This window comes from Mixophyes fleayi, chromosome 10 (genome assembly GCF_038048845.1).
Source record: "Mixophyes fleayi isolate aMixFle1 chromosome 10, aMixFle1.hap1, whole genome shotgun sequence".
Classification (NCBI taxonomy): Eukaryota; Metazoa; Chordata; class Amphibia; order Anura; family Limnodynastidae; genus Mixophyes; species Mixophyes fleayi.
The window spans coordinates 5346980-5373246 of record NC_134411.1 but is presented as its reverse complement, the minus strand read 5'-3'; the positions used below and the strand labels follow the sequence as shown (position 1 = coordinate 5373246).

Sequence of the window (26267 nt, the reverse complement as noted above, 5' to 3'; positions counted from 1 at the left end):
CAGGGGAGGTACTATCTCTGGGAAGGGAAGTAATTAAGTGAAATTATCATTTAAATTAGAAAATAATTGTAGTAATTTTATTTATTTGTGGCAGCTGTTATCTTGCTGTGTAATGTCACTTTGTGTTTCACACCAGTAAATTACTGGATGATGTACAGACATGCTTTTGCTGCTCTCCCCCCTTCACAATTCTTCAGAGCCAAAGAAAACATTGGTGTATATGTCTAATAACACTCACATGGTCTAATAACACTCACATGTCACTTCTGAGGTCCCATCGGTCAGCTCTGCTCTGTTTTTGAGCAAAGGTGTGTTGTATGTATTGCATAATGCTCAACTTTAGCTAAAAACACTGGGGCTCTGTATACTAGTGTTTATTTTTTTATGTATTCAAAGAATCATGTAGGTATAAATAGTCATGCACAGAGAATCTAATTTAGACTGGGGTAGACTGGTGACAATGTGTTGCTTCTAAAGGCTTGTGACTTATTGTCACTACCTTATTGTCCCTTTTGTCCTGTAAAGGTGACCATACACTCTGCAATTGTGCTGGGCAGTTAGGTAGTTTTGGACCTAAAATTGCTGTGTGTGTATACACCCAGAAAATTTCAGATCCCGATCAACATCTAAACTGGTTGTGTTGCTGAGAAATATGGCCAGATACTGACCATGTTTGATCATGTATGCAGTCACAGCGGTAACTAAGCAAAGTACTGTCTTTTTTTTTGTTTTTGTTTTTATGTTTGCCCATACACCTTTTATGGTCAAACTTGACAGAGAGCCAGCAGTTGGGCCAATTGGTTCCTGTGTGTGGCCACTTTAACTGCCAGCCGACTTTGGAACATGGTACACAAACTGTTGATCTGTTGCATTGTCAAAAACAACTTGCACAAATGAGGGCGAATTAGAGCTTTTTAATTATCAAAACATTTTTATGTTTAAAACAAACCAAGCTTCATTATAGTGTCCTTTCTTTTGTTCTTTTTTTATGCTTTCTATCAGAAGTTATACCCCATCCCAAAGCCTTCTTACCTGGAAGGGCTTTCTCGGTTATAAGAGGATTGGGTTCTCCAATGTTTTGATGTGCCTGGTGCAGGTCTGGTGACTCCTGCTCACTGGCCCTGGTGACTCCTGCTCACTCCCACATGGACAACATGAAGCTTGTCTGAAGAAAGACTGGGGCAGCAGCAGTAGTAGAGTCCTGCAGTGTCTACCACTATCCTCTCTTGCTGACTGTCTTTTTTTCAGACAGGCAGCATATTGTCCACTGACATAGTAAAATATATGGGAAACAGCCTAGCCTCATGAACAGCAGACCCATGGTAAGGAAGCTATTGGCCTTTGGTAGAACTTCTTCTGAATTTTATTTTAAAACAAATGATCATTGTCATAGTTAAAGAAGTTACCTGTGAGACAGATTTCTTTATTTATGTTTTTCTAGATATTGGAGAGTGACCCCTGAACTCAGGCATTAACTAGTGAGGGAACATGAGCTCATTGAAGTCCCTTTCTCCTCGCACAGTAGTAATATATGGATAAATACATTTACATCTGTATTTTATGTCAATGCATGTATGTATTTAGAAATTACAGTTCAGCACATTATTCTGCACTATGTAAGGGTTAATAATAGTCTCAGGGCATTGTTGTGTAATAACCACATATTGCAGGAGGCGATTTTGCAACATACTGAGTTCTCAAATTGTAACTTGTGAACACTTTACCCTTCTAAAACAGGAAGCATTCCTGCTGCAGTTTCGACCCTTTTTGCGTTGAGTGGATTGTTTTTGTGTGTGCATGGTTTTTGCAGGGAATATACGTCTAATTTTTCATAGATAGTGGTAAAAAGACATCTTATTCTAGTGTTCTGAATTTTCTGAACAAAATAATCCCGATACTCGTGCCATTTATTACTGATGTATGTTAAATCTGTCATTTTGCTCAAAATGCATTGCAAGTGAAATAAAACTAGAGTAACAGTGTAGGCAGTAAGATGGGAGGGTCACCTCTTGCACCTTGAAGCAGTGGATAGTGCTAGTATAGTCTAGTTTTTAATTACCTGGATCTGAGAGGGTTGTTCAGAGCTGATTTCTACATGATCCTTAGGTTCTGCACCCTTGTGGGCACCATGCAATTGCATGTTTACAAGATTCTGTCGTGACTACGCACCATGCGATTCATATTGAGATTTTTATTTTTGGTGAAGTAATGACAAATCTGCTCAGATTTCAATAGCAGTATTGATGAGTTTTGTAGGACCCACTCCTGCTCAGGTAAAAAAAAAACACTAGGACTACTATTATGAGCACATAATATAGCAAGGACAATTAAATGTGGCTTCCCACTGCTCTACGCTGCATTTTATATTATGTCACCACTTAAAGTAACCTGCTTATTACATGTTGTAATGAATTCCGTGTGTCAATAAGCCCTGCCAATAAAAGGCCATATTTTATTAGTGGGACAGTCTTTACAGACTTTTCTCTGACACCCTTCTCTCCAGAACTCCATCCCAAACACCCCAGTCCAGAATCACCTGGGTCTCCTTTTGAAATGATTGCCAACAGCTCACGCTTTGAGTTCAAAGACAATGAAGACAAATGTATTAACTATGGACTTAAAGCTTCTGACCGATCTGCAAAACCTGATGAATCATTGTTGTTTGGCTACACACACCAAGGTGTTTCTATTCCCAAGGAAGATTCATTCATTAACAAGGATGTTATGCTGCATGTCAGAACGCATACAGGGTCTGAGGATTTTGAGCCTGAACATTTGCCTATTGAACTTCGTAAATCAGCTGGCCATCAAACAGAATCAGATCCTCCAGTTGTTAGTGAAGGCGTGGAATTACTTTGCAAAGCTTCAGTAGAGGAAGTCTACTTGAGACAAAATCTAGGATCTCTGCAAACATGTGAAGAAACATCAGAGCTTAATTCTGCTAAAATTGAAGATCATTCATACGATTCAAAGTCTGACCTCCGGTGGCCAGATGCAGATGAAGACTTGGATAGTTCAGGAGAGTCTGATGACACGGTTATAGATGCTGGTTGGAGATTCAGAGGTTCAGAAACAGATCGTAGAGAAAATACTGAGGATGGTTGGGTGGAACTTAATGACACACAACAGGGGAATGAACCTGAGAGAGAGGATATAGCCAAGCTTGACAATTCTGACAACCATTCTGAGCCCCTGTGGTCAGCACAGTTCAGCAAGACACAAACCTTATTGTTAACTGACAGTGTAACAGATAAACTGAACAGAGCTGCTTCGAAAATGCCAGATTCTCCACATAGTGAAGGCTTTGTAGACCTGGTAGAAACTTATGTTACTGACTCTCATACGGGAGCTGTGCACTATTTACCGTCCGAGTCATTGGAAGACCAAGTGCAGGAAAATTTAACTATCGAAGCTCTAAGAGCATTGGCAGCTGGGGTGCAAGATGGGAATTCGGAAAGCCAAGAATCCTCTCCTGAAATCTTGTGTCCCCAGTTTGGCGACTTTCAAGGATTAAAATCAGCTGATAGACCAGGCCAAGCTGGATCACACCAAGACTCTACAATTGATATTCTGACCTTCAAAGGTAAAGAAGAATTCTTATCCAATGCACCATTGGCATGACCCTCACATTGTTGACTTACACCGTTCATGCTCAGTCATATTGTTGGCATGAACCACTGGCATGCTCTGTAGATGTCCTATTACCTGTTGCAAGCATGTTTCGTAGATGACCAATGGCACATCTTTGGCAATCCAGCATGCGCAACTCGCACTTGGTACAAGCAACCCGCCCTCTCTGTGCACACTGCTGCCATGCACGGCTATCAAATTTTACCTTTTCCTGCTTTTTCTACCTATATGCACTTAATGTTTTAATTGGCATGTTTGTATCCTCTCTCCATGTTACCCCCTTATCTTCTGTGCGTGTATATGTATGTATATATCAATATATATTACATACTTGCGTTCTCATTCTTTCAGTCTTTCAAATATTGTGTTGTAAATCATTATTATTGCTAGACATGTACTCGCACGCCTAAGGTACACCAATATTGCACAATTTAGGGTCTCTTTGGGAAGGAGAAATGGATGAATACTTTTTCTGAACATTTTTTTGTTGTCTGCTTCTAAATGAAGTTGTGCTCACATGGGGAAATTATGAAAACTGTTGTCAATGTTGATTGAACCTAAGTTCTGGCTCAAAACAAAATCATAGTAAATTTGTGTATGGAGATCAAACCATGACTGTTAGTCCCATATTCCATTGTATTTTGATCTGTCTGCTGATTTTTATTTAGATGTTAATTTGGCTTTTTTATAATTGTAGACTAGGGCTGTTCACAATGGTGGACATCTGACCGTTCCACCTAGCGCATATATATATATATATATATATATATATATATATATATATATATATATATATATATATATATATATATATATATATATATATATATATTTATTTATCTTTTTAAAAATGTAAATTTTTTGGGTACCTCTTTCTTAGTATCCTCTCTTTCTGTTTGTAAAATCCATTCCGCAGTCCTATGCATATGCAGTCCCAATGATTTAATTAAAAAAAACCTTGCATAGTGTTAAGACCATAGACCGTTGATCACATCTCCTCATTGTATGCTCCGTATTCATTTAATTGATGTAATATGTATGATTCTAGATGCTAGTGAGATACAGAGGGATCCACATTATTAGCACACTCCATAAAATAAACCGCGCGTCATTGCCCAAAAAATGGAAACTACAGGCATTTATTAAAATACAAATAAGCAAATGAAACTAAATTTAAATGCACAGCTAATACAAGTCATTCATAAGAAACTTATTTGAGTCTCCTTATTCACTAGGGTTGGTTGTTTTTTTTAAAAACTTGTAAGTATGAATGTCTATTTTCATCCATCACTTTAGGAAAAGGCACCTGATAAAACAAGAAAAAAATTATTGTTGATCTCCACAAATCAGATCTTAAATCCACAAAAGTACATTAAAAATTAAATATAGTGGCACTTCTAGGCCAAATCACTAAAACAATGATTAACTTACGAGGAAGAAGATGCAAGTGTATGTTATCCCATGCACAGTAAGGTGTTGAGGGTAGCAAAAAATTTGGGTCTCCAAATCAACCATTAGATAGTACATCCATACCAGCCTGCTATTTTGAAGGGTTGCTAGAAGAAATCCCTAATCATCCAGAAGAAATTCCTCATCATCCCCTGAAGCAGCTAGTTTCCAAACACCATTTGGACTTCAATTACAATTATGGTCAGATGAGACCAAAATGTAACTGTTCATTCACAACATCACTTCATTTGGTGTTAGGGGAGGGATACTTACAAAGAGGAGAACCTAATTCTCGCTGTGAGTAATTGATGATGTGGGGCTGTTTTACAGACATTGGCCCTGTTAAGATGATGGCATAATAAACTAAAAAGTATCTGGAAATTCTGGCAGAAAAGCTGGTTGCCAGGGCTGCAACTTGGATGCCGGTGGACCTTCCAGAGCGATAGAGACCACAAACATAACTTGAAAGCAACAAAGAAATGGTTTACAGGACACAAAATCAAGATTTTGCAGTGGCCATCTCAGTCTCCAGATTTTTAAATTCCATACCATACAAAGCCTGTGACTAGGTACATCTGCATATATGTCATCCAAGCTCAGTGCCAATTTTAAAAGAAATATATTGCAGTAAAAGACTTTGTGATGTTGTTGTGCCAGAGGAGGTTATACCAAGTACTAGGAACAGGGAATCCAGTAACTTTGGAAACCTTTTCAAAGTTTTGGAGGAAAAATTTGTATCCGTTAAAGTGTTTGTTTTCAGACAATTCCATTAGAATAAAAGTCTACGGTTTTTTTCTTTTCTATTTTTTGGGATCATGATGTTTCGGTTTATCTGCTTTTTGTCTTTTTTTCTTTTATTTCCCAAACTAAATCAAGGGCCTCAAAATTTGTAGAAACCACTGTATGTTGTGGTTTTGTTTTTTTTTTGTTTTTATTTTGCGTAACTGTATAAGTAATTTATTTGTTTATATAAGTAAAAGCAGTTCTATCTCGGATGTCTTAGTTTTGTAGATGAGGGTTTTAATCACTTCTACCGTTATTAGGGCGTAGGGCTATTTTTTAAACTTTTTTTTTTTTTTTTTGCGATTTGCAAACCCTGACCTTTAAACCTGGAATTTCAAGCAAAATCATGTGCTGCAGGGGTGTAACTAAAATGTGCAGACAGATTTAGTTTGTTTATCTCAACAGTAATCATTGGAAAAATAAAGCTGTCTGTATTCGTGTCCTACATGCAAAAGCAGGCAAAATAAAAATACTCCTAAAACTAAACTGGACCCTAGATGTTATTTTCAAACAAAGCTTGATTCATAAAATCAAATGAGAAATGTCTACTTTTGCTATATAATGTAGCATTGTGAAGTGTTTAGATAGTCAGAAAATGACTTAAATTAAGACCTTTCCTTCACTGCTGTTATAATGGTCTTTCTTTTTTTTTAACAAACTACTCAACTACCTGCTCAATCTTTCTCTTCATAGAGGACAAACAGTAGTAGAGGTACTCAAATGAGCATTTATTGGAGTAATGGAAATGTAATGTTTCTAGTTATTAATTACAAATGTATCAAATTATGGAGATGGCTCCACGTAAAATGGACAACTTGCTTAAGATATTAAAATAAAAATATACACTTTAAACCTTCTTTAGAGTAAAGTGGAAAATCCAGCTAAAGGATGCAAAATATTTAATTTTTTTCAATATAACGCACAAATATTGGGAAGCTTTATTGTAAACTGTGTTGAGCTAAGACTTCCAACTTTAAATTTGCCCACAGATCAACCCCCTCTCCCACATACACCTACCCTTGCAGTGGAGCATGGTTTTGCCAAGGTGCAAAATTTTTCCTTCTGGCTGAATGTACTTGTAACTCTAAATGGGACCCAATACGCTTGGCACAGAGCTGAATGTGTGCTTGTTTTGCGTAGTGAAATTACGTGATTTCACTGCGCTTGCCCACAGAAAACTCTAGTATCTATGCCCACGAGGTACATGCATTGCCCTCATCTGCATATTGCAGCCACTTGCACTTAGGAGAAGTAAACAGAAAAATAGAAGGCATGTTTGTATAGATTTTATATACTGTAGAATTGTAAAATCTCAGTTCATGGCAGCAGATGCACTTTTAATGGTACAGCAAGAAATCCACTATGAAGTGTTTCTGTAATGTTGCATAGACAATTTCAAGAACCACACAGCAGCTATAGCACCTACCCGTTTATTGCTGACACCATTTTGGGCTAATTTCTCTAGATTTCAAAGGATATGTAATTTCGGACTCAGTACTTGTTTTGTCTAGTTGCTCCTGCATTTTTAATATGAATATAATATTTTTAATATACTGCTCTGTCAATTCTAAATAAAGCTCTCCTGGCCTGACCGTCTCAAAAAGATATACCTTGGACCTGTTAATTGTCTGTTACCCTTTTTTTTTTTTTTCCTCTTTGATTGGAAAGCAGATGACAAAAGGAGAAACAAAACAAACACCTGGGCTTTCTGTAGAAATGAAATGTTATGTAAATTTGTCTTACAATTGTTTTAAACAGGTGGTGATCCCTGTAACCATTATTTCACATCTAGCAGTGATGCTCCTTAAAAGGAAACGTAACTGTGAGCTCCTGCGTCAGGTGTTATTAAATGTATGTAAAGGGGACCTATTGCATCAATTTTGTGAGCTGAATCAGTATTTAGCATATCAGTTTGCTAGGACCCAGTGACACCACTGAGTACACAGCCTGACTGTATTCCTAGAACCAAATTGTGCTCAAGAGGTTCTGGTTCCTTGATAAGCTACAATTTCAAGACTATTAATTCAGCTCACAAAATGGCTAGCTGCCTCCATTGTGTGTAGGCGACAGGTCCGCTTTACATACAGCTTGCTGTTTGGGGGATAGGTTCCACTTTGTAACAGAAAGAACTGTCTTAGTGTTAGTTGCCGAATATTTGTAATTACTATGAAATGTTTTTCTAAGTCCGGCTTTTGCATTTAAATGCCAACAGGAGTGTGGTGATTATCATCTTGTAGTATTAATTTATTTTAAGGATACTCTTTAGTTGTCTGGAACTCTACAAAACATGCTTCCCATTAAATCAAGTGTATCCACCAGTAAACTCTAGAGCAGTGCCTTGTTTTATTATCAGCATTTTTACCTGATTTAGACCATATGCAATTGGGCACAATCCATTTTTTAAAGGATTTAGCAGATCAATCAGATAGCAGCAGAAACCTCGGGTTTAGTGACTCTTAAACCTGTACATTCAGAATTGATCAATAGGCAGCTGACAGTTTCCTTACTACCTATAATAATGCTAAAATTATTACTATCCAATTCCTTCCAAGGGAAGCAAGATACAGCCTACTGTGCTATAGGTATATACCTAGCATTTGACATTGGTACTGTGATCCTCCATAAGTAGATCACTATTTTGAAGTCTTCTTTCTCTACAACCTCCCATTAGCATGGGCCATAATAAAGGTGATGACTCCCCTCTGTACAATGACCAGTATCATCCTTTTTCTTTATATTTGTTTTGTTGAAAACTTGCATCACCCAAGTGAGAGAGCTGATAACCACTGTAAAAATTAGACTGCCAAAATGGGACCTCCACAGTTCACTGTATTTTTCTGGGTCCTGCAATCTCTGCTGGTCACCTTTTGACTCTCATATCTACATAGGGGGTGCCAGGGGACATACAGCTCAGTGGCAATAAATTGAAAGCCTTAGATCATAGAACTGCCAGAGGTCACTGCTAAGTACAACAAATGGCGAGGTGGGGGTATCCAAAGTCGTTTTATTTTGATGGAATTTAGTAAATTGTTTTCAAAGTAGTTAAGTCTTGTAACCCCTTCACTGCTGAGGCTTTTCTCACCCCTGTGCTGAGCCTATTTTGGCACTTTTTGGCCTGGTCACATTTGAACATCAATATCTGTACTTTGTGTATGCAGTACCCACACAAATTATACCTTGATTTTTTTTCTGAAGACTTTGAATGAATTGATGAAAACGATGCTAATGTTGTGTTCCTATTCTGCACTGTCCTCAATGAAATGCAGAAAATGTGTAGTAATAATATGGCTAAGACTAACCTACTTTAGGCCTCATTATTTAAAAGAGAGGACTCCCCTCTTTCAAGCCGGACAGCGGGGAGACCATCTCCTATCCCTGGACTACTTTAATTATTTCTTCAGTGATCACATGATCACCATAATATAACTTCAGGGGTCCTGTTTGAAAGAGAGTATAACCTTGTTTTGAAAGAGGAGTCCAGAGTCTCTGTGTTAGGATGGGGGAGATGGGGCACATTGTGTCCCCCACCCCATCTCCTGGTTTTTCAGAATTACTCAAGTTAGTATGTGTGTTGACAATTGGTGCAGTTGCCCAGTAGCTGTGTAACTTCTCTACATCCTGCAAAGTTGGTTTATTTGGAGAATCTGAATCTGTGGTTTTGGCAACTGACAATATATTAAAATTGTATCTTCTGTATATGCAGCTACAGATGAAACACAGAATTAATGATTGTACATATCCTAAGAGATATTAGCTAGGTCAGGGTTTGGCAAATTCTTCCAAAAGTTAGAAGGCAGCAATTTTGTACGAAGAAATGTATGGCATGCAGAACATGTTATTTAAATTGATTAGGGTTGAGATTGTCCAACCCAGCATGTGACAGCAGTGTTCAACACATTTTCACAGCATGAACCAGCAATTCACAACACAGCAAGTGCTTGTAGAATAAAGTCTGAATAATTGAATTTAATAAACTACCTGCAATTATGAGTTCCTACACCTTACATGCAGATAGATTCTGTATAAACAGAAATGTGGTGATTTATGGACATATAAAAGTAGTTTAAGCGGAGTTTTAAGGCGTGTTCTGAGTAGTTGAGAAGAGAGAAAGTGTACAAATCCCATCACAAACTAACGGGCATTAATAGGCTCATCTCCATGTGGGTTACTGATTCTAGCATTTCAGCTTTGGCAGTTTCTCATTTGTAAAGCGAGAAATTGTTTTTGTTTGATTTGAAAATGTAACATCTAAGCAGACAGTGGATATTTATTGATGACCACATGCTACAAGTGAAAGGGGCATTGACTTGGGAGCAAACCATCGTAATGGTGTCTATTCTTCAAAGAAGAGTGTTGACTGGTATTGTTAGGAATTTGCAACCTGTAGCGGACTGATTTCAATTAATAACTTTCCCTCTGGTATTAATGTGAATCTTATCTCTTATGTTGTAGACAGCTTACCTAAGTGGTGTTGTGCTTTGTTTTATATTTTACCTGCAGTACCTGGCAATTTTGCCTAGCAGATGTCTACTCGTTCTCCCTCTACTCTGTTTAAAGTGCTAGCAGCCACTAACTGCGGCTGCCATTTTCAGTACAAAGGTCCCTAGAGGGAAAGGGTTTTCTCTGTACTAATAACACTTGCTATCGGTGTCTGCTGGCACTTTCAAGCAGAACCAGTGAGAATTGCTGAGCTCCATTCTGGCCCGTGGTGACATCTTGTAGCTCTGCTCCAGCTTGTACCAAACCAATTAGATGAAGTGTTTCATTGAAGATTCGTGTCTCCAATGAAAGATCCCTGTGAGCCATGTTTAACACGAAGCTGTTGGAGTCTGAAAAGGGAGGTGATCGAGCAGCTGGTAGCTAGCACTCTATTTCTGGGCATCCATTTCTACCCCTGAGTTATGTACTCTGTGACAAATGTACAGTACGGTCCATGTACACTCAGAAAGAAATCCCGTTTTATTAGCAACACTGGGGACAAAATAATTCTGATTACACTTTTATGAATTCCATGCTACAGATGACAGAAAGGTAATCTGGTCTATTTCTCTCCTTTCTCAGTTCATGACCTGCTGTTTTGGAGAGATGTGAAGAAGTCCGGAATGGTTTTTGGAGCTACAATGGTGCTGCTTTTGTCACTCGCAGCATTCAGCATCATTAGTGTTATTTCCTATTTCATTTTGTCCCTGCTGACCGTCACAATTAGCTTTCGCATATACAAATCTGTCATGCAAGCCGTCCAGAAGTCTGAAGAGGGGCATCCTTTCAAGTAAGAGCTTATGTTTTTACTGTCTAAATATTTTTTATTTTCTTCTCTCAGCAATTATAGTTTCAGTTAAAATTGAAACAGTGTCTGTGTTTTTGTTGGTGCCATCTTTTGGCATTCCAGTTGAGCAAAGACAACTTGTGGTGTTTACTTTATCTGGGTGGTAACTCCTGAAGCTGCGCACTTCCAAATACTGAAAAGCAAGCTTGTTTGTAAGCCTAGTGCATTGTGGTTTAAAAAATGTTACATCACAAAAATGTCGCAGCCAAATGTGTGATACATATCAGATAATGTATTCAGTGGTGTAAACTAGAGGAAATAATTTACCCCAAGACTTATCGCAGTTTGGTGTTTATAAATGTTCACTTTGCCACGTCACTTTTCAGATTGACGTTTAAAAACAGTTATGGAGGGTCGTGCCAACATCTAGTGGAAGAGGCCAGGAACAGTCTTGCCTGATTCTCGGTCTCTACAGATCACATCATCTTTTCACATTGTAAACTGAGTATGATATCAATAGGACCGCCTCTTAAAAGTAGGCCCCAAAGTGCCACTGACATGGATCTAATGATATATTGGCTATTAGATTTATCTTGCATTGGTTCTATTAGTCTTGATAAAGACTAGGTTAATTGTAGAGCTCTCACTTATTAGCACTCGCTTAAGAAGGGGACGAGAAAGTTCTGTGCCCTGGTTCTAGCCATTTATGATTCAGGGTCTTCTCAGAATTCACCTGTAACTGTTACTTGTCAGATCATCGGGAGGTGTGACTGCTAAATTTTCCCTATTAGACTTGTATTCAACTTGTTGGTTGTTGAGTAAACTGTTGTTCACTTAGTTATGTTATCTAGATTTTAACACCCAGCCTTAATATGTTGTTTCACAGGTGTCTACTGGAAAAGGACATCACTTTGTCCTCTGATAGCTTCCAGAAGATACTGAATGCATCCCTTGTCCATGTTAACCATGCTGTGAAGTACATCATGAGACTCTTTCTGGTGGAGGATCTTGTAGATTCACTGAAGGTGAAGAAAATCATTACTTGTAGTATACTAACTGGTGGTACAAAAACAAACCGTATATGTCCAGCTTACATAACACTATTCTCGGATATGTGGATCTCACCGTTTACATTCAGTTATTAGCGCTGCTCCTTAACACTTTTGTAGGGGAAACTACTCATGATCTTGTCAGTATGTATAAATCCATTACTGAACACAGGCTATTTATTTTTCTGCTTAATGAGTTTATGGCTAACAGATAAACTAACAGAACCAATACCTGTCTGTCTGGGTAATAAAATAAGATATTACAAATCCTTGAGGCATGTGGTAACCGCATGAATGTAGAAGCTGGAGGCTGAGTGCTTTTATATAGATCAGAGAGGATACATTTATTCCAGATTTTGTTTTAACCTGAATCTTCAGCTTTATAAGTTGACATCACTACTGTTTACTTATAACATGTAAAATATAATACTTAAACAATAATTATCAAAAGGTATTCACTCCAAACACCCAATAGAACATAAATTATTTTAATAATCGACAGATGTAGATATAATTAGTTATATGGAGCCCGTTATCAATTTAAAGGAAAAAAAAAGTATATTCGTGTCCTGCTAACATTTATATTAAAATAATTACTTATAATTCTGAAAGTACTAATAATAGTCTGTGAAGACAAATCTATATATTCTGATTATTGTATAGCGTGCAGTACACATGATAACACATGCAGTGAATGTCTGATGACTAAGGAAAATGTATATTTATAAAACGTGAACATGTTATGCTAAGCTTCAACCTCACATCATACAAATATTTAATTTGTGAATGTGACTAAAGCTGTAGGCAACTGAATAGAAATATTCACACTGCGTGTATGACTGTGTGTGAGCAATAAGCATGTGATAAAGACACGGTAATATTGCATGTGATATTGGTTAAGCTGAAGTGTAGTAAGAGGCATTTCATTTTACAAATTACTTTGCTCATTTTCTCCAACCAGCTTGCCCTCCTCATGTGGCTGATGACCTATGTAGGAGCTGTGTTTAATGGGATCACACTTCTCATCCTTGGTAAGAAACTGTTGTACAATCCTGCAATTTACTTTTCAGAACGTGATCAGTGACTCATTTTTGTTTTTTTTACTCTACACTGTTCTTTTAGGGGTCCTGGTTGCATTTAGTGCCCCTGTGGTTTATGAGAAATACAAGGTAAGGGTCACTGAACATGAAGTGCTAGTGTTTCTGACTTATGAAAGCATTCACAAACTTGTAAATTGCCATACCTTAATTAAGTTAGAGGGTTTCCCACCTTTATCGCTAACCAAATCACTTCATTCCTAACAATAGAACTTTGATGGGAATCTCTTCCATGGGATTGACACTGTTCAGCTAGGTCCCAGAGTTGACATATAGGGGTATATTAACTAAACTGGGCTTGAAAAAGTGGAGATGTTGCCTATAGCAGCCAATCAGATTCTAGCTATCATTTATTTAGTACATTCTACAAAATGACAGCTAGACTCTAATTGGTTGCTATAGGCAACACCTCCACGTCTTTCAAACGCACAGTTTAGTAAATCTTTTGGTGCTTGTGTGTGTAGCAGGAGAGATCCCACACGGTGCCTCTATTTAAAAGCCATAGAGCCTCTGTGTGTCAGATTTCTCCTGCTACAAAAAGAGCTGAACAGAGGTCCAGGCGATTTGTGAGTGCTGCAACCCTGCTAAATAGAGCGAATGGTGGGGGGGGGGGCAAAATATTAAACAATAACCATCAGAAGGTATTCACGCCAAATACCCAATAGAACATAAATTATTTTAATAATCAACAGATGTAGGTATTAGTTATATGGAGCTCGTTATCAATTTAAAGAAAAAAAAAGTATATTAGTGTCCTGCTAACAACATTTATATTAAAATAAGTACTTATAATTCTGAAAGTACTAATAATAGTTTGTGAAGACAAATCTAAATATCCTGATTATTGTATAGCATTCAGTACACATGATAACAAATGCAGTGAATGTCTGATGACTAGGGAAAATGTATAATAATAAAACGTGAACCTGTTATGCTAAGCTTTGATGTCACATCATACAAATATTTAATTTGTGAATGCGACTAAAGCGGTCGGCTTAAGGTTAATGATTTGTTTGGGAAAGGTGGACAAAGCCACTTTGAAAAAGCTGTGGTGTCATTTTTTTATCTCCAAATTTCTTTGTTTGACTCTCCCTTCCTGTCTCTGCTTCTCACAGGTACAAATTGATCACTATGTGTCTCTGGTGCACAGTCAAGTGAAATCCATAACGGAGAAGTAAGTTTGGCATGTATATGATATAAGACAGCAGAGATTTGGGTGTTGGTATATTACTCGGTGCTTTAATTTAAAAAATAAGTTATGCACTACTAATCCACGTAAGAAACCTTTACCATCCTTGAAAGAGTATGTGAACCAGGGTAATCCTATGAAAAATAGAAATGTGAGGGTATGATTGGGAAGCGGGTGCCATGGACCTCTTCTACCATAATGTGTGTGTTGCTTTAAGTTAATTGTATATCCATACTCATACCTATGTATATTGTGCAATTACCAGATTATACATTAATGTGATAAATTAAGTAAACGCCTACTTTCTGGATCTCATTCATACTGAGATCTCACTGTCCTGAAGCCATATTCCGGCTAACTTCCTTTTCCCCTCTACTGCGTTCTGAATAGAGCACTGATGAAAGGAAAATATTAAGCAGCCTTTGGGACCATTAAATGATGTGTTGCTCTGTTCAGGATGTAATGGAGGGAAAATTCACTTCTGAAATTGAAATTGTGATCTGTATTGACCTTTGCCAATCCATTATTTAAATGCTAGTGTTGCTTAAACATTACATTGACTAATGCTGATATAAGAATATCGATATTCTGTGATTTGAGACCTTGCATGTAGAGACAAATGGCCTGAGTCATTAAGCAGAGCAAAACATAAAAAAGGAGTAAGTTGCATTGGACAAGGAGGTAAATTTAAATTGTGGGGACAGATTTATAGTTTGGATAGGGTATGTCCTAGATCAACTTTATATTTCAGTGTAAAAATAAAGCTACCAAGTATTTATGTGCTGGATGAAAAAACAGCCAGTATTTATCTTATCTGCAAAATAATAAACTCATTTGCACTTCTTGCATTGTAACAAGTTTTGTCCTGGAGAACATTTACTGCTTGCTTGAATTACTTTCGTTAATGACTTAGGCCCAAAAAGAATTTTCACCTGTGTGAGAGGGGTGTAGTTGGGACCAGACAGGAAAGTTAGCCAAAAGACTTCTACATGAAGTCCTATGTAGATACGGAATTAGATGGCCAAGTGTTTTGTGATGTATAGGTTTGAATGAAACCTAAATAAATGCCTTACTAAGAATCTCTCTCCTCTTTCAGGATTCAGGCCAAGCTCCCAGCGGCATTGAAGAAAAAAACAGAGTGAAGGAATCAGGAGTGTGGGTGGGTGGGCTGGGAGGGTCTTTAAAGTGTAAACACTGGCTACGTATCTCATTACTACTCTGTAAATTGGCTGCCTCTATGTAGCTTGCAGGAAAAGTTTGTATGCATATATTTAATGTATACACACATATGCTGGTTCTCTCTAGTGGAAAGAGTTTGTGTCAGCGTTGGCATGGATTTTAAAAGTTGTTCCCATTTGTCTATATACTGGAGAGTTTGGTAGGTATCCGGCAACCCATAATTCTAGTTTCTGCACAGTCACTTCTTCTATCGTTGTCACTCCCTGGTACTCATCCACACTCTAGAGGTATTCTAGAAACAGCTAACTGTATTAGGCCACTACAAAATTCTCCATTCCTTTTTCTCTGCTCCTCACTTATTTCTCCACTAACATGTCTTATGATGTTATCCTAATGGTGTCTTTGCTCTGGTTCTCACCCCTTCTGCTTATGTCACACTTTTCCTGATATGTTTTCCCTTCACCTGTACACTGTCACTTTTTTTCCACCTTCTCTCAGTTTCTTTCTAAGTCTTTATTCCTATTTACACTCTACCTGACCTCTCTTCACTCATGTCTCCTTCCAAATGCTCAGTTTGGGCACTGTTCTGTTCCACATACTGCCACGTGAGTTAATATATTGGCCTTTCTTACACCACAAAACATCTTTTTATGTAATAATGACCAATTTAATTTATATTTCTTGTCTATACTAAGTGGAAATTAATCAAAGAAGTGTTTAAGTTGCGCATAACTAAAGCATTGTCAGGATTTGCTCATGTTTTCAGGAACTTTACTGATTAGCTGGTGTTCCCCTCTTCCTGTCCCCTGCCTGTATCATATCCTATATATATTCCAGCCCCTGGAAGCAGGGGAGAGAGAAATGCCCTCATGTTGCATAGAACAAAGCTATTTTGTCCCTCAGGGATGCAAATATGATATGTTTTACTTTGGAGGTAAGGTCATTGAATGCAGGTCCAAATACTACAGAAACACAAACATGTTTTGTTTTTTTTTGTTTGGCTGTAAAACAAAAAAGCCAACTACAAAAGTGTATAGCAATTATTTACTATGTCTACATAGGCCAGTCTAAGATCCAAGCATGAATGAGGTTGGCTGAATTGGCACAGTAGCAAGCCTCTCCATATTACACTGTAACCTTTTTTTTTTTTTTTTTAAGTGAGGTTTTTTTTTCTCAACATAAATGTGGAATGGAGCTAGAAAAGTTACCAATTCTCCAAGTGTTGTGGCATTAGGACACTCATCTTTCTCATTCCCTGTATACCTACCTGTGCTGTGGGATTGCAAACCAAGTAAATGGCTGTTGTGTTGGGGGGGTGTACATTTGAATTAGACGATACATTAGTCCTGTAGCAGGGTGGGTTGTTTTATTATGTGATTTGTGTTGCACTGAGCTTCTAACTATTCACTGTGTATTAATGTTGTTTAAAAGATAAATGCTTTATTGTTATTTTAAGACTATTTTTTTTGAGTGTCGGAAACAAAAACACTTTTGGGGTTTTTTTGTTTTTTATTTCTGTGGAACAAAATTCTATATATTGCAAATACATGTGGTATTAAAAGGAATAGGACACGTACTTGTGGTTTGTCTATTCTTTTTAGTTGTCTGAGAAACATTTATACTAGTACATGCTTGTTGTGCGCCACAAATTCACCTACTCTATGAGTAACCCAAATGTTTGGAAACTTTGCCCCCAACTTTTCTGTGAAGCACTGTAATTTTAATGCCGTTCTTAAATTGTACAAAAAATATTGTATATAAGCTTGTATCACAACTCACAAATTATCACAATATAGTGGTGATCGTGTATTGCATAATTATCGTTGTTTGTTTATATAGCGCCACCATAATATACAGCACTTTACAGAGAATATTTAATTACATCAGTCTCTGCCCACAGGAGTTTCGTCTAAATTCTCTAATATACACACGTCCATTTTGTCTGCAGCCAGATAACCTCCCGTTATGTCTGTAGATTGTGTTTTAATCGCATTATATAAAAAGTTCTGAAATGTATGCAGCACAGTGGCTCAGTGGTTAGCACTTCTCCCTTACAGCACTGAGGTCGTGAGTTCAATTCCCAACCATGGCCTTATCTGTGTGGCGTTTGTATGTTCTCCCCGTGTTTGCGTGGGTTTCTTCCGGGTGCTCCGGTTTCCTCCCACACTCCAAAAACATACTGGTAAGTTAATTGGCTGCTAACAAATTCACCCTAGTCTCTCTGTGTGTGTATGTTAGGGAATTTAGACTGTAAGCCCCAATGGGGCAGGGACTGATGTGAGTGAGTTCTTTATACAGCGCTGCGGAATTAGTGGCGCTATATAAATAGTGATGGTGATGCTTGTCTCGATCAATCTCAGACATCACTAGTCATCAAAGATTGTTAACTTTATCTAAAGTAGTCATGGTTAGGGAATTCTGCATCCCATGACCGCTTTTCACCTTCAAATTTACCTGAGAGACATTACACTATGTAAAATGTGATCTTTTATTTCCAATGTGCCACAAAAGGTCTGCAGCGTCTTATATGAAATTTACAGTGGTATACAATGCACAGATCTCTATGATCTATACATTGCAATAATACAATATTAAACTAAACATAATTGGATAAAGAACAGACATCTACTAACTAACAGATTACACAGATAACTTGGTAATGCAGATCAAGTTATTTATGGAATAGTGAGAAGGAGTGATGGTAATGACCATGGTGAAGTAGGTCTGTGCTCAAGAAAATAGGGTTCGGAAAGCAGGCCAAGAGAAACAGAGGGTAATAGCAGAAGGAGAACACAAGGAAAGAGGGCCCTGCCCGTGAAAGTCTACATCCCAAAGGGAAGGGGAAGACACAAACAGGGTGGCACCAGGTGAGGGAATGGACCTGAGAGGGGCAAAGGAAGAGAGTTCTAACTGCAGGGTTTGAAGCCTTGCAGAGTAGAGACTAAACGGATAGTGCATGGGAGATTGTTCAATAGGTAAGAAGCATCCCGAGTGAAGTCTTGGAGGCAGGAGTTGAAGAGGTAATTGTGGTTTTTGGCAGAGTGGAGGGGATGGGAAGAATTGTGGGTAGAGATGAAGTGTGGGGGGGGGGGGAATTGGCTCAGGGTTTGGTAGGTGAGAGTGAGGAGTTCAGGGCTGGTGCAAGCTTATGCAGTGTCCTAGGTAAACCTTCAATCTGCCACCACTACTCCTCCCAATACCCACTTCACAGCCCATCACACGCTATCCTACCAGTTCTTGCAGCTTTAACTACATGCAGCTGCTGGTGTCTCCGTTGCAGAAAAAAAAAAGACATACATAAAATTAGAAAGCCCTGGCTTTAAATCAATATCACCAACGTTAAATAATTAGGCCTCCAGCCCCAGCTTTAAAAAAAAAAAAAAAAAAATGAATAGTAAATACACTAGTAAATACACTTAATAATTAGACCTATTTCTCTGCAAACAGACCCAATATTAAACGAATAGTATTTCCATATAATAAATAAACCTATTCCCCTCCCCCTCAGACATCCCTGGTAAAAAAAAATATAGCATTAACATTTAAAAAATATGTGTTTCCCACAACCATGCCCAACATTAAATAGTTCATATTCACATTTTATAAATAACCCACCTTCTCCACAAACTCGACCCCATATTAAATTAATAGAACCCAAACCACCCCAGCATTAAATTAAGTGTCCCATCACCCTCCTTAAATTAATAGGTCTAGCTATTAAATTCAATATCCCACCGCAAATAAATTAATAGCACCCACCATTAAATACTCAACAGCCATTTTGCATCTGACATGATATATATGAATTTTCATGTATGTTTGTGTGTAGAATCTAAATATACCTTCAGAAAAGTTATACCGCGTAAGGTTATCCAGATATATTGAATTGGCCCCGTCCTCTCTCAATCGATAACAATTTTGGCCAATCGCAGCCGGGGGCAGGGCCACAATGACATGTTTAGTCCCACCCCCACCCACTTCACTAATGGAGATAGCTGGATTAGGGAGGTTTTCCTGCTTTCTCTGGAGTCCGGGAGAACTCCCAAAAATCCGGGAGTCTCCCGGACATTCCAGGAGAGTAGGCAACTATGAGTAAGTGTTTGGCAAGCATCCCTTGGTCAATGGGTGTGTGCACTGATGTTAATGGATTAATAATTGAATTTGGTGTTCAGCACAATACTAGTGTGTGGCTACTGTCTATTGATTCCTATTGAGTACTCTGAAAGCAGTGTTACTCCATAATGGGAACAAACTCCCTTCAGTGCCTCTGGCTTATGCTGTAGACATAAAAGAAACATGAAAATATAGCGATGTTGTTGGAGGGAGTCAAGTATGAAGATCATGGATGGAAACTTTGTTGTCACTTAAAGGGTGTTGCACTGCTGTTAGGTTTACAAGGTGGATTCACAAAGGACTGCTGTTTTCTGTGTTCGAGCCAGCGGAGACCCTAAAAATATCACTATAGAAACAAAGAAGTGGCCAGAGAGAGAAAAGTCAAATACAATGCATTGGTTGAGCCGCATAAAATCATTTTACCTACGCTTCACATTACGTTAGGCCTATTGAAGAATTTTAAGAAAGCTCTGGGTAAAGAAGACCAAGGGCTAGATTTACTAAGCTGTGGGTTTGAAAAAGTGGGGATGTTGCCTATAGCAACCAATCAGAGTCTAGCTGTCATTTTGTAGAAGGTACTAAATAAATGCTAGAATCTGATTGGTTGCTATAGGCAACATCCCCACTTTTTCAAACCCGCAGCTTAGTAAATCTAGCCCCAGGTGTTCAGTTATCTGAAGGAAGTTCCAAAGTTAAGCAAAGCTAAAAGAAGGCCCCCAAATAAGGAAACTGTTTACGGATTAAATATTTAACGCTAAATTTATGAAAATTAAGTCTGCTGCATGGTCCTCCTTCGAGGCTGCTGTGCATGAATTCTAAGGGAACAGAAAAGAGGCCAACTACGTGTCCATTGTGAATTAACTATTGGACCAACTACAAGAATATGGGTTGCAGAATGTCACTCAAAATTAACTTTTTACATTCCCATCTAGACTTTTTCCCTGATAACATGGGTAGTGTAAGTGATGAACATGGGGAATGGTTTCACCAAGACATTCTGACAATGGAGAATGGCTACCAAGGACGCTGGGCTCTGCAATAATGGGGGGGGGGACTACTACTGCTGGTTCTTTTTTAGAGAGACTAATGAGACACTGTTCAAACGAAAAGCATCAATCTATTTCCCTAAAGCAAAGTGACTTTACATTTTATCTTTTAACAATTACATTACGGCTCATTTGGATTATGAGTTTTTTAAGCGTTTCTGGAGTTTTATTAGTATTATGGAATGAATATGATGAGAATATTTAATTTCTATAGAGATTAATTGAAATGTTCTTTTTTTTCAGATATAGATATTACCGCTTTTCTTATTTGTGTTTATCTAATAAATGTGACGTTATAGAGATAAATAATCTTTTCCACTGAAGTCAGCAATCCCTAAGGTAGGTGAAAACACATTCACATGCCAGGTACAGAAAATATTTGAACATCTGTTGATTAGTGTAACTAGCCCCCACCTACAGTCCACTGTTAAATTAATAGGACCACTTTTATCCTCATTACATTAAGACAAACCCTCCCCATTCCCTCATTACATCCAGACAACCCCACTTTCCTGATTGATATTCAGACAACCCCTCCTCATTAAATTAACACAACTTCTTGACTCCTTGACTCAAACACGAGGCTGAAGTTAGCTTCTTATTGGGCCAGCTTCTTATTCGTTTCTAATTCATGCTCCACCTTCTTGTTCAAAAAAAGCTTATTTTTAAAGGATTAAATCAATTTGGATCACTGATTTCACATCAAATTAACACTACAGGGGGTCCCTTATACAAAATGCATTAGTATATCGCCTCACCCAACAAGGTTATGGGCATGAAATCAAGGGGCAAAGTGGGCAAAGTCACCATATTTTATCATTTTGAATAAGTAGCTGCAGATTTGCAAGGGTTAAATGCCATTGGGCCAGCAATTTGACAGTGGGAATCAACACAGGGTGGTCAGTTGCATATAAAACATCTCTTTTGCCTGGCCCAATGCTGTTTTGGGCATGCAATCAGGTGGCAAAGTGGGCACAGATAGCATTTTGAATAAGTAGCTGCAATTTTTCAAGGGTTGATGTTTTTATTAAAAATTGCAACAAAAATAAATGCAATATCATTTTGTCCAAGATAAAATAGACTATATACATTATCCAAAGGGTAAAAAGGACCAATATGAACAAACCTCCACACACCCAATTCTACTACAATCCCACCACAAAACAACTAATAAACCACTTCACAAATATAAAAAAAGACCAAAAAAACGCAAATCAAATCAAAAAATGTTCACGAGAGAAACATGCCAACCCTTAGCACAGTACTCTGCATTACCAGAACCCCGCCACCAATCTATAATACCACCCATACATCTTTTACTGTCAGGTAATGAAAGCAAACTTTAAATGTATGTAAACCTTACTAGAAAAAAGGGTTTCCACAAAATCTAATAGTGATAAAACAGGATAGATAGCCAAGAATGGGGAGACTGCCATGTGTTAACTACCGCTTAGGGAGGTCTCAGCCCCCGCCAAATTGTACCCCAGCTCGCAGCATCCATCCGGCCCCTCTCCATGTCCCTTATTTTCGAAACCTCGTGCAGAATACCACCTCACTATAGGGAAGGATTTTGTCCCTAATGGACACTAAACACTGTGCGCTCCATGTGTAAAAACCTAACAACTACGCTAACTAAAAAAACGAGTGCTTAAATCAAAATCCCCACACCTTTTCAGCGCTCCATACACCCACTCAGGGTAACGAAGCCTCGAAAGACAGGGAAGGCATATGGCGTGGGACACTGCCTTGTAAACCTCTATATTAAAAGGACACTGAAGCAAGAAGTGGTCCATTGTCTGTTTTTGCCTCATCCACCTCAATCTGCCATTTCCTTGTCACCTTTAAACCCTGAACCACATAGGCTGGGAGGTATCCATACTTAACTCGAAAAAAAAATCGGGACCCCCATCCAACCATGCATTGAGAAAGGGGTGCACCCACACACGAAAGCCAGCTACCCACCGAGGGGGAGACTCCAAAAAGAGACTCCCGAGATGAAGCTTCAAGAAGTACTAAAGAACAGCACTGGGTTTACCATTCCCAGGCCACCTTCATCCTTCGGTTTGTAGGTCACATTCCTCTTGATGAAGTTCAACTTGTTCCCCCAGAACAACTGAAAGAACAAGGAACTGACCTTGACCCTTAATGATTCTGACAACAGACATATGTAACTGACGTACAAAAAAATTGGGATCAAGTAAGTCTTGATCAAATCAATCCGTTCTCTGTAGGGCAGCTTCCACTTCTTCCAGTTATCCACCTTAGAGGTGGCATTTGCCAGTTTCAATTACCAATTTCGCTGGGCATAATCACCCGAACCAAATAGAATGCCTAAGATTTTAAGCTCTTGACTGGCCTGAGGGAGCACCTCCGGAAGGACAAACTGCTGTCCTACCTTCCCTAACCAGAGAACTTGACTCTTTTCTTGGCTTATCTGTGAGCCCGAAGCCTCAGAATATTCCCAGATTAGATTTTCAATGCCATGCACCTCGGCCATGTCTGACAAGACGACTGTGACATCATCAGCGTAGGCCGCTACCTTCAAGGGAACATCCACAGCCAGCTGCACTCCTTTCACTGCACCGTTCTAAATCCTCCTGATAAAAGGATCAATCGCAAATACATAGAGGAGAGGGCTCAAGGGACAACCTTGTCTGACTGCAGATGACACCGCAAAAGTAGGACCCACCCAACCATTTACAAGAGGGAAGCTCTCTGCCTGCCTATAAATGGTACGCAGCCAATCAACCAACCTCACTGGCAGACCATACCTCTCAAGAAGTGCCCACAGATATTCATGATTGACACAATCAAACGCCTTAGATTGATCCAGCGCCAGAAGGTACTTACCCCACTTCTCAGCCCTGCACCGCTCCACGGCCTCCCGAACGCCAAGGACAGCATTAAAGATGCTTCGACCCTTCACCGTACAGTGCTAAGAAGTGGAAAGCAACAGGCCTGATACTTCCATAATCCTGTTAAAAATGACCGTTGCCAGAATCTTTCTATCAGAATTGACAAGAGCGATGGGGCGCCAATTCTTAATCCTGGATGGGTCTTTCCCCTTGGATAGCAAAATAAGGGCGGACTGCCTCATGGAGGGAGGGAGGGAGTAACTCTCTACCCAAGCTCTCTTTAAAAAACGCCACTAGGTGCGGGGCCAGGAGGTCCACAAAGGCTTTATAAAACTCGGACGTTAAACCATCCGGGCCTGGGATTTCTTATTTGATAAACTATCAATCGCCCTCCTGACCTCGTCCACCGTTATCTCAGAATCCAAGGGATAAAGAGAAGCCTGATGGCCACCAAGCCCAGACACCCCCCTCAGAAACCGTTCCATCTTCTCTCTGATAAGTACCTTCCCAGACAAAAAGCCAAAGTAGAAGGAGTGCACGACTGACAAGATACCTCCTTGGTCTTTCCAGAGGACCCCCCTGTCATCGTGCAGTACCCTCACCTCCTTCGCATTAACCGAACTCTTACAGTTAAGGTAGGGATCTGGAGAGTGGTACTTACCGTATGTCACATGCCGGTTCTATAGTCAGGTCCCGGCTCTGTGACTTTCCCTTTAAGAACCATGATTCTGCTTGCTTCTCTTTCAGAGACATTATTTTCACAGGTGTTCCTAGCTACTGTGATCTGGACCACTCCCTAAACCTCATTGGTCCTGGAGCACTATATGAACCTCCCAAGGTTATGGACTTATTGCCTGATCTTTGTGTTACTCAGTCTACCTTGGTCTAGGCTGAATCTCCTACTGCTGTTACCTGTGTGCTGGACTTCTACATCTACAACCTCCATACCTGGTACTTGTAGTTCCACACTGCTTACTGAATCTCCTACTGCTGTTACCTGTGTGCTGGACTTCTACATCTACAACCACCATACCTGGTACTTGTAGTTCCACACTGCTTACTGAATCTCCTACGGCTGTTACCTGTGTACTGGACTTCTACATCTGCACACTGAACTGGCTCGTGAGTTGCCTATTACACCTGCACTTATATTGATTGGCTCAACTACCTCTCTGCTCTGCTGCCTGTATTCTTTACTGAACTACAATCAAGTTACCTTGTCATCTGTGATTCTATGTTTGGCACAGCTATTATTATTACTCTGCTGATTATTAGTTGCTGGACTGCTATTAAGAATATATTGCCAAGCTAGTTGCCAGTTCTGTTATTCAAGTTGTGTGCATTCATTCGTCATGTCGTTGCTATTGGTTACCAACTGAACTTCTTTCATGATTTCATTGTATTTTGTGAACTGTCGTGTACTCAGCTTGCTGAGTTGTACATATCTTTCACTGTTGCTGTTATACCATCTACCAATGTACTATATTGCAACGCTACTATCATCTTCTGTGTTTTGTTCAACCTCCACCATCCACTGCTAATAACATCTAAGTAGTGGCAAAAGGGATCCATAAAATATCCTTAGCCGTGACACCGTAGTCCCTTTCCAAAACCAAAGAGGCATAACGGTCATACTGGCACTCTTTTATCTGGGATTTTACCCGGGAGATTTCCCCGCTATCTCCACCCACAGAAATCAGGAAATCGAGTTTCCGTCTCAAGGCATGGCAGACGTTCTTTTTTTTTTTTTATCCAATTCCTCTGAACTACCAGTTCCCTAAAGAACCTCCGAGTTCTTCCTTTGAATTCCTCCCACCACTCTGGCCTAGCCCAACCTGTGTCCAAAAGTGTTTCTTGGGTTTCAAGGAAGTCCCTAAAGGATTGTCTAACCTCCTCATCATCCAGAAGGCTGGAGTTCAGACGACACAGGCCTCTGCCTTTCTGAGGGGTGAGAACGTGATCCGAGAACTCTACCGCCATAAACTTTGGAGTTGATGTGACAGAGCTCCCTTTAACAAAAACCTATCTATTCTTGACCTACTTATACCTCTAAAAAAGGTGAACCCCGTGAGGTCTGGAGAGTGACGAATATGCACATCTTCCAGCCCAGCCTGACTTACCATATTAACTAATAAACCTGCATCATAGCTCAGCGATGTCCACGAGCCTTCCCTATCCTCTGGCCTAACAATGTTGTTAAAATCACCCCCGCAAACAATCTGCTGGCCCGTAAAAAGGTAATGTTAAATTTCCCTGAAAAGGCATTTTCTGCCCCGTTGGGTCTGTGGACCTTAAATATTTATGAACCTCAGGACCTGCCCCCTTATGGAAACATACATAACCATACATCTGCCCATGCTTATTTCTATAATCCGCTGAATGGTTACCATGTCAGTAAAAAGGACTGGCCCCTCCACCGTACGGCTCGGCCGCAAGAGACCAATAGGAGGGACCTCGTCTGCACTCGCATTTGTGGAGATCCACGAGGCGCCCAACCCTAGTCTCTTGCAAAATCAAAAAATCAACCTCAAGCATGTTGAAAAAATCAAGGGCCAAATAACGAGCTTGATCGGAACGCACAGATGCCACATTAATGGTGGCAAACTGTATG

General features: G+C 39.3%; 1 protein-coding gene across 2 annotated transcripts in view; it reads left to right on the top strand.

The window, feature by feature from the left end:
• Positions 1–17218, top strand: part of RTN3 (reticulon 3) — a 30566-nt gene extending 13348 nt beyond the window's left edge. For both annotated transcript variants that reach the window (XM_075187721.1, XM_075187722.1), the window contains exons 3-9: positions 2504–3583; positions 10924–11131; positions 12015–12153; positions 13139–13208; positions 13300–13346; positions 14390–14448; positions 15560–17218. In XM_075187721.1, coding sequence (XP_075043822.1) covers positions 2504–3583; positions 10924–11131; positions 12015–12153; positions 13139–13208; positions 13300–13346; positions 14390–14448; positions 15560–15605 — 1649 coding nt within the window. In that variant the 3' untranslated portion in view covers positions 15606–17218. The remainder of the gene's footprint in view (positions 1–2503; positions 3584–10923; positions 11132–12014; positions 12154–13138; positions 13209–13299; positions 13347–14389; positions 14449–15559) is intronic.
• The last annotated feature ends 9049 nt before the right edge of the window (positions 17219–26267 follow it).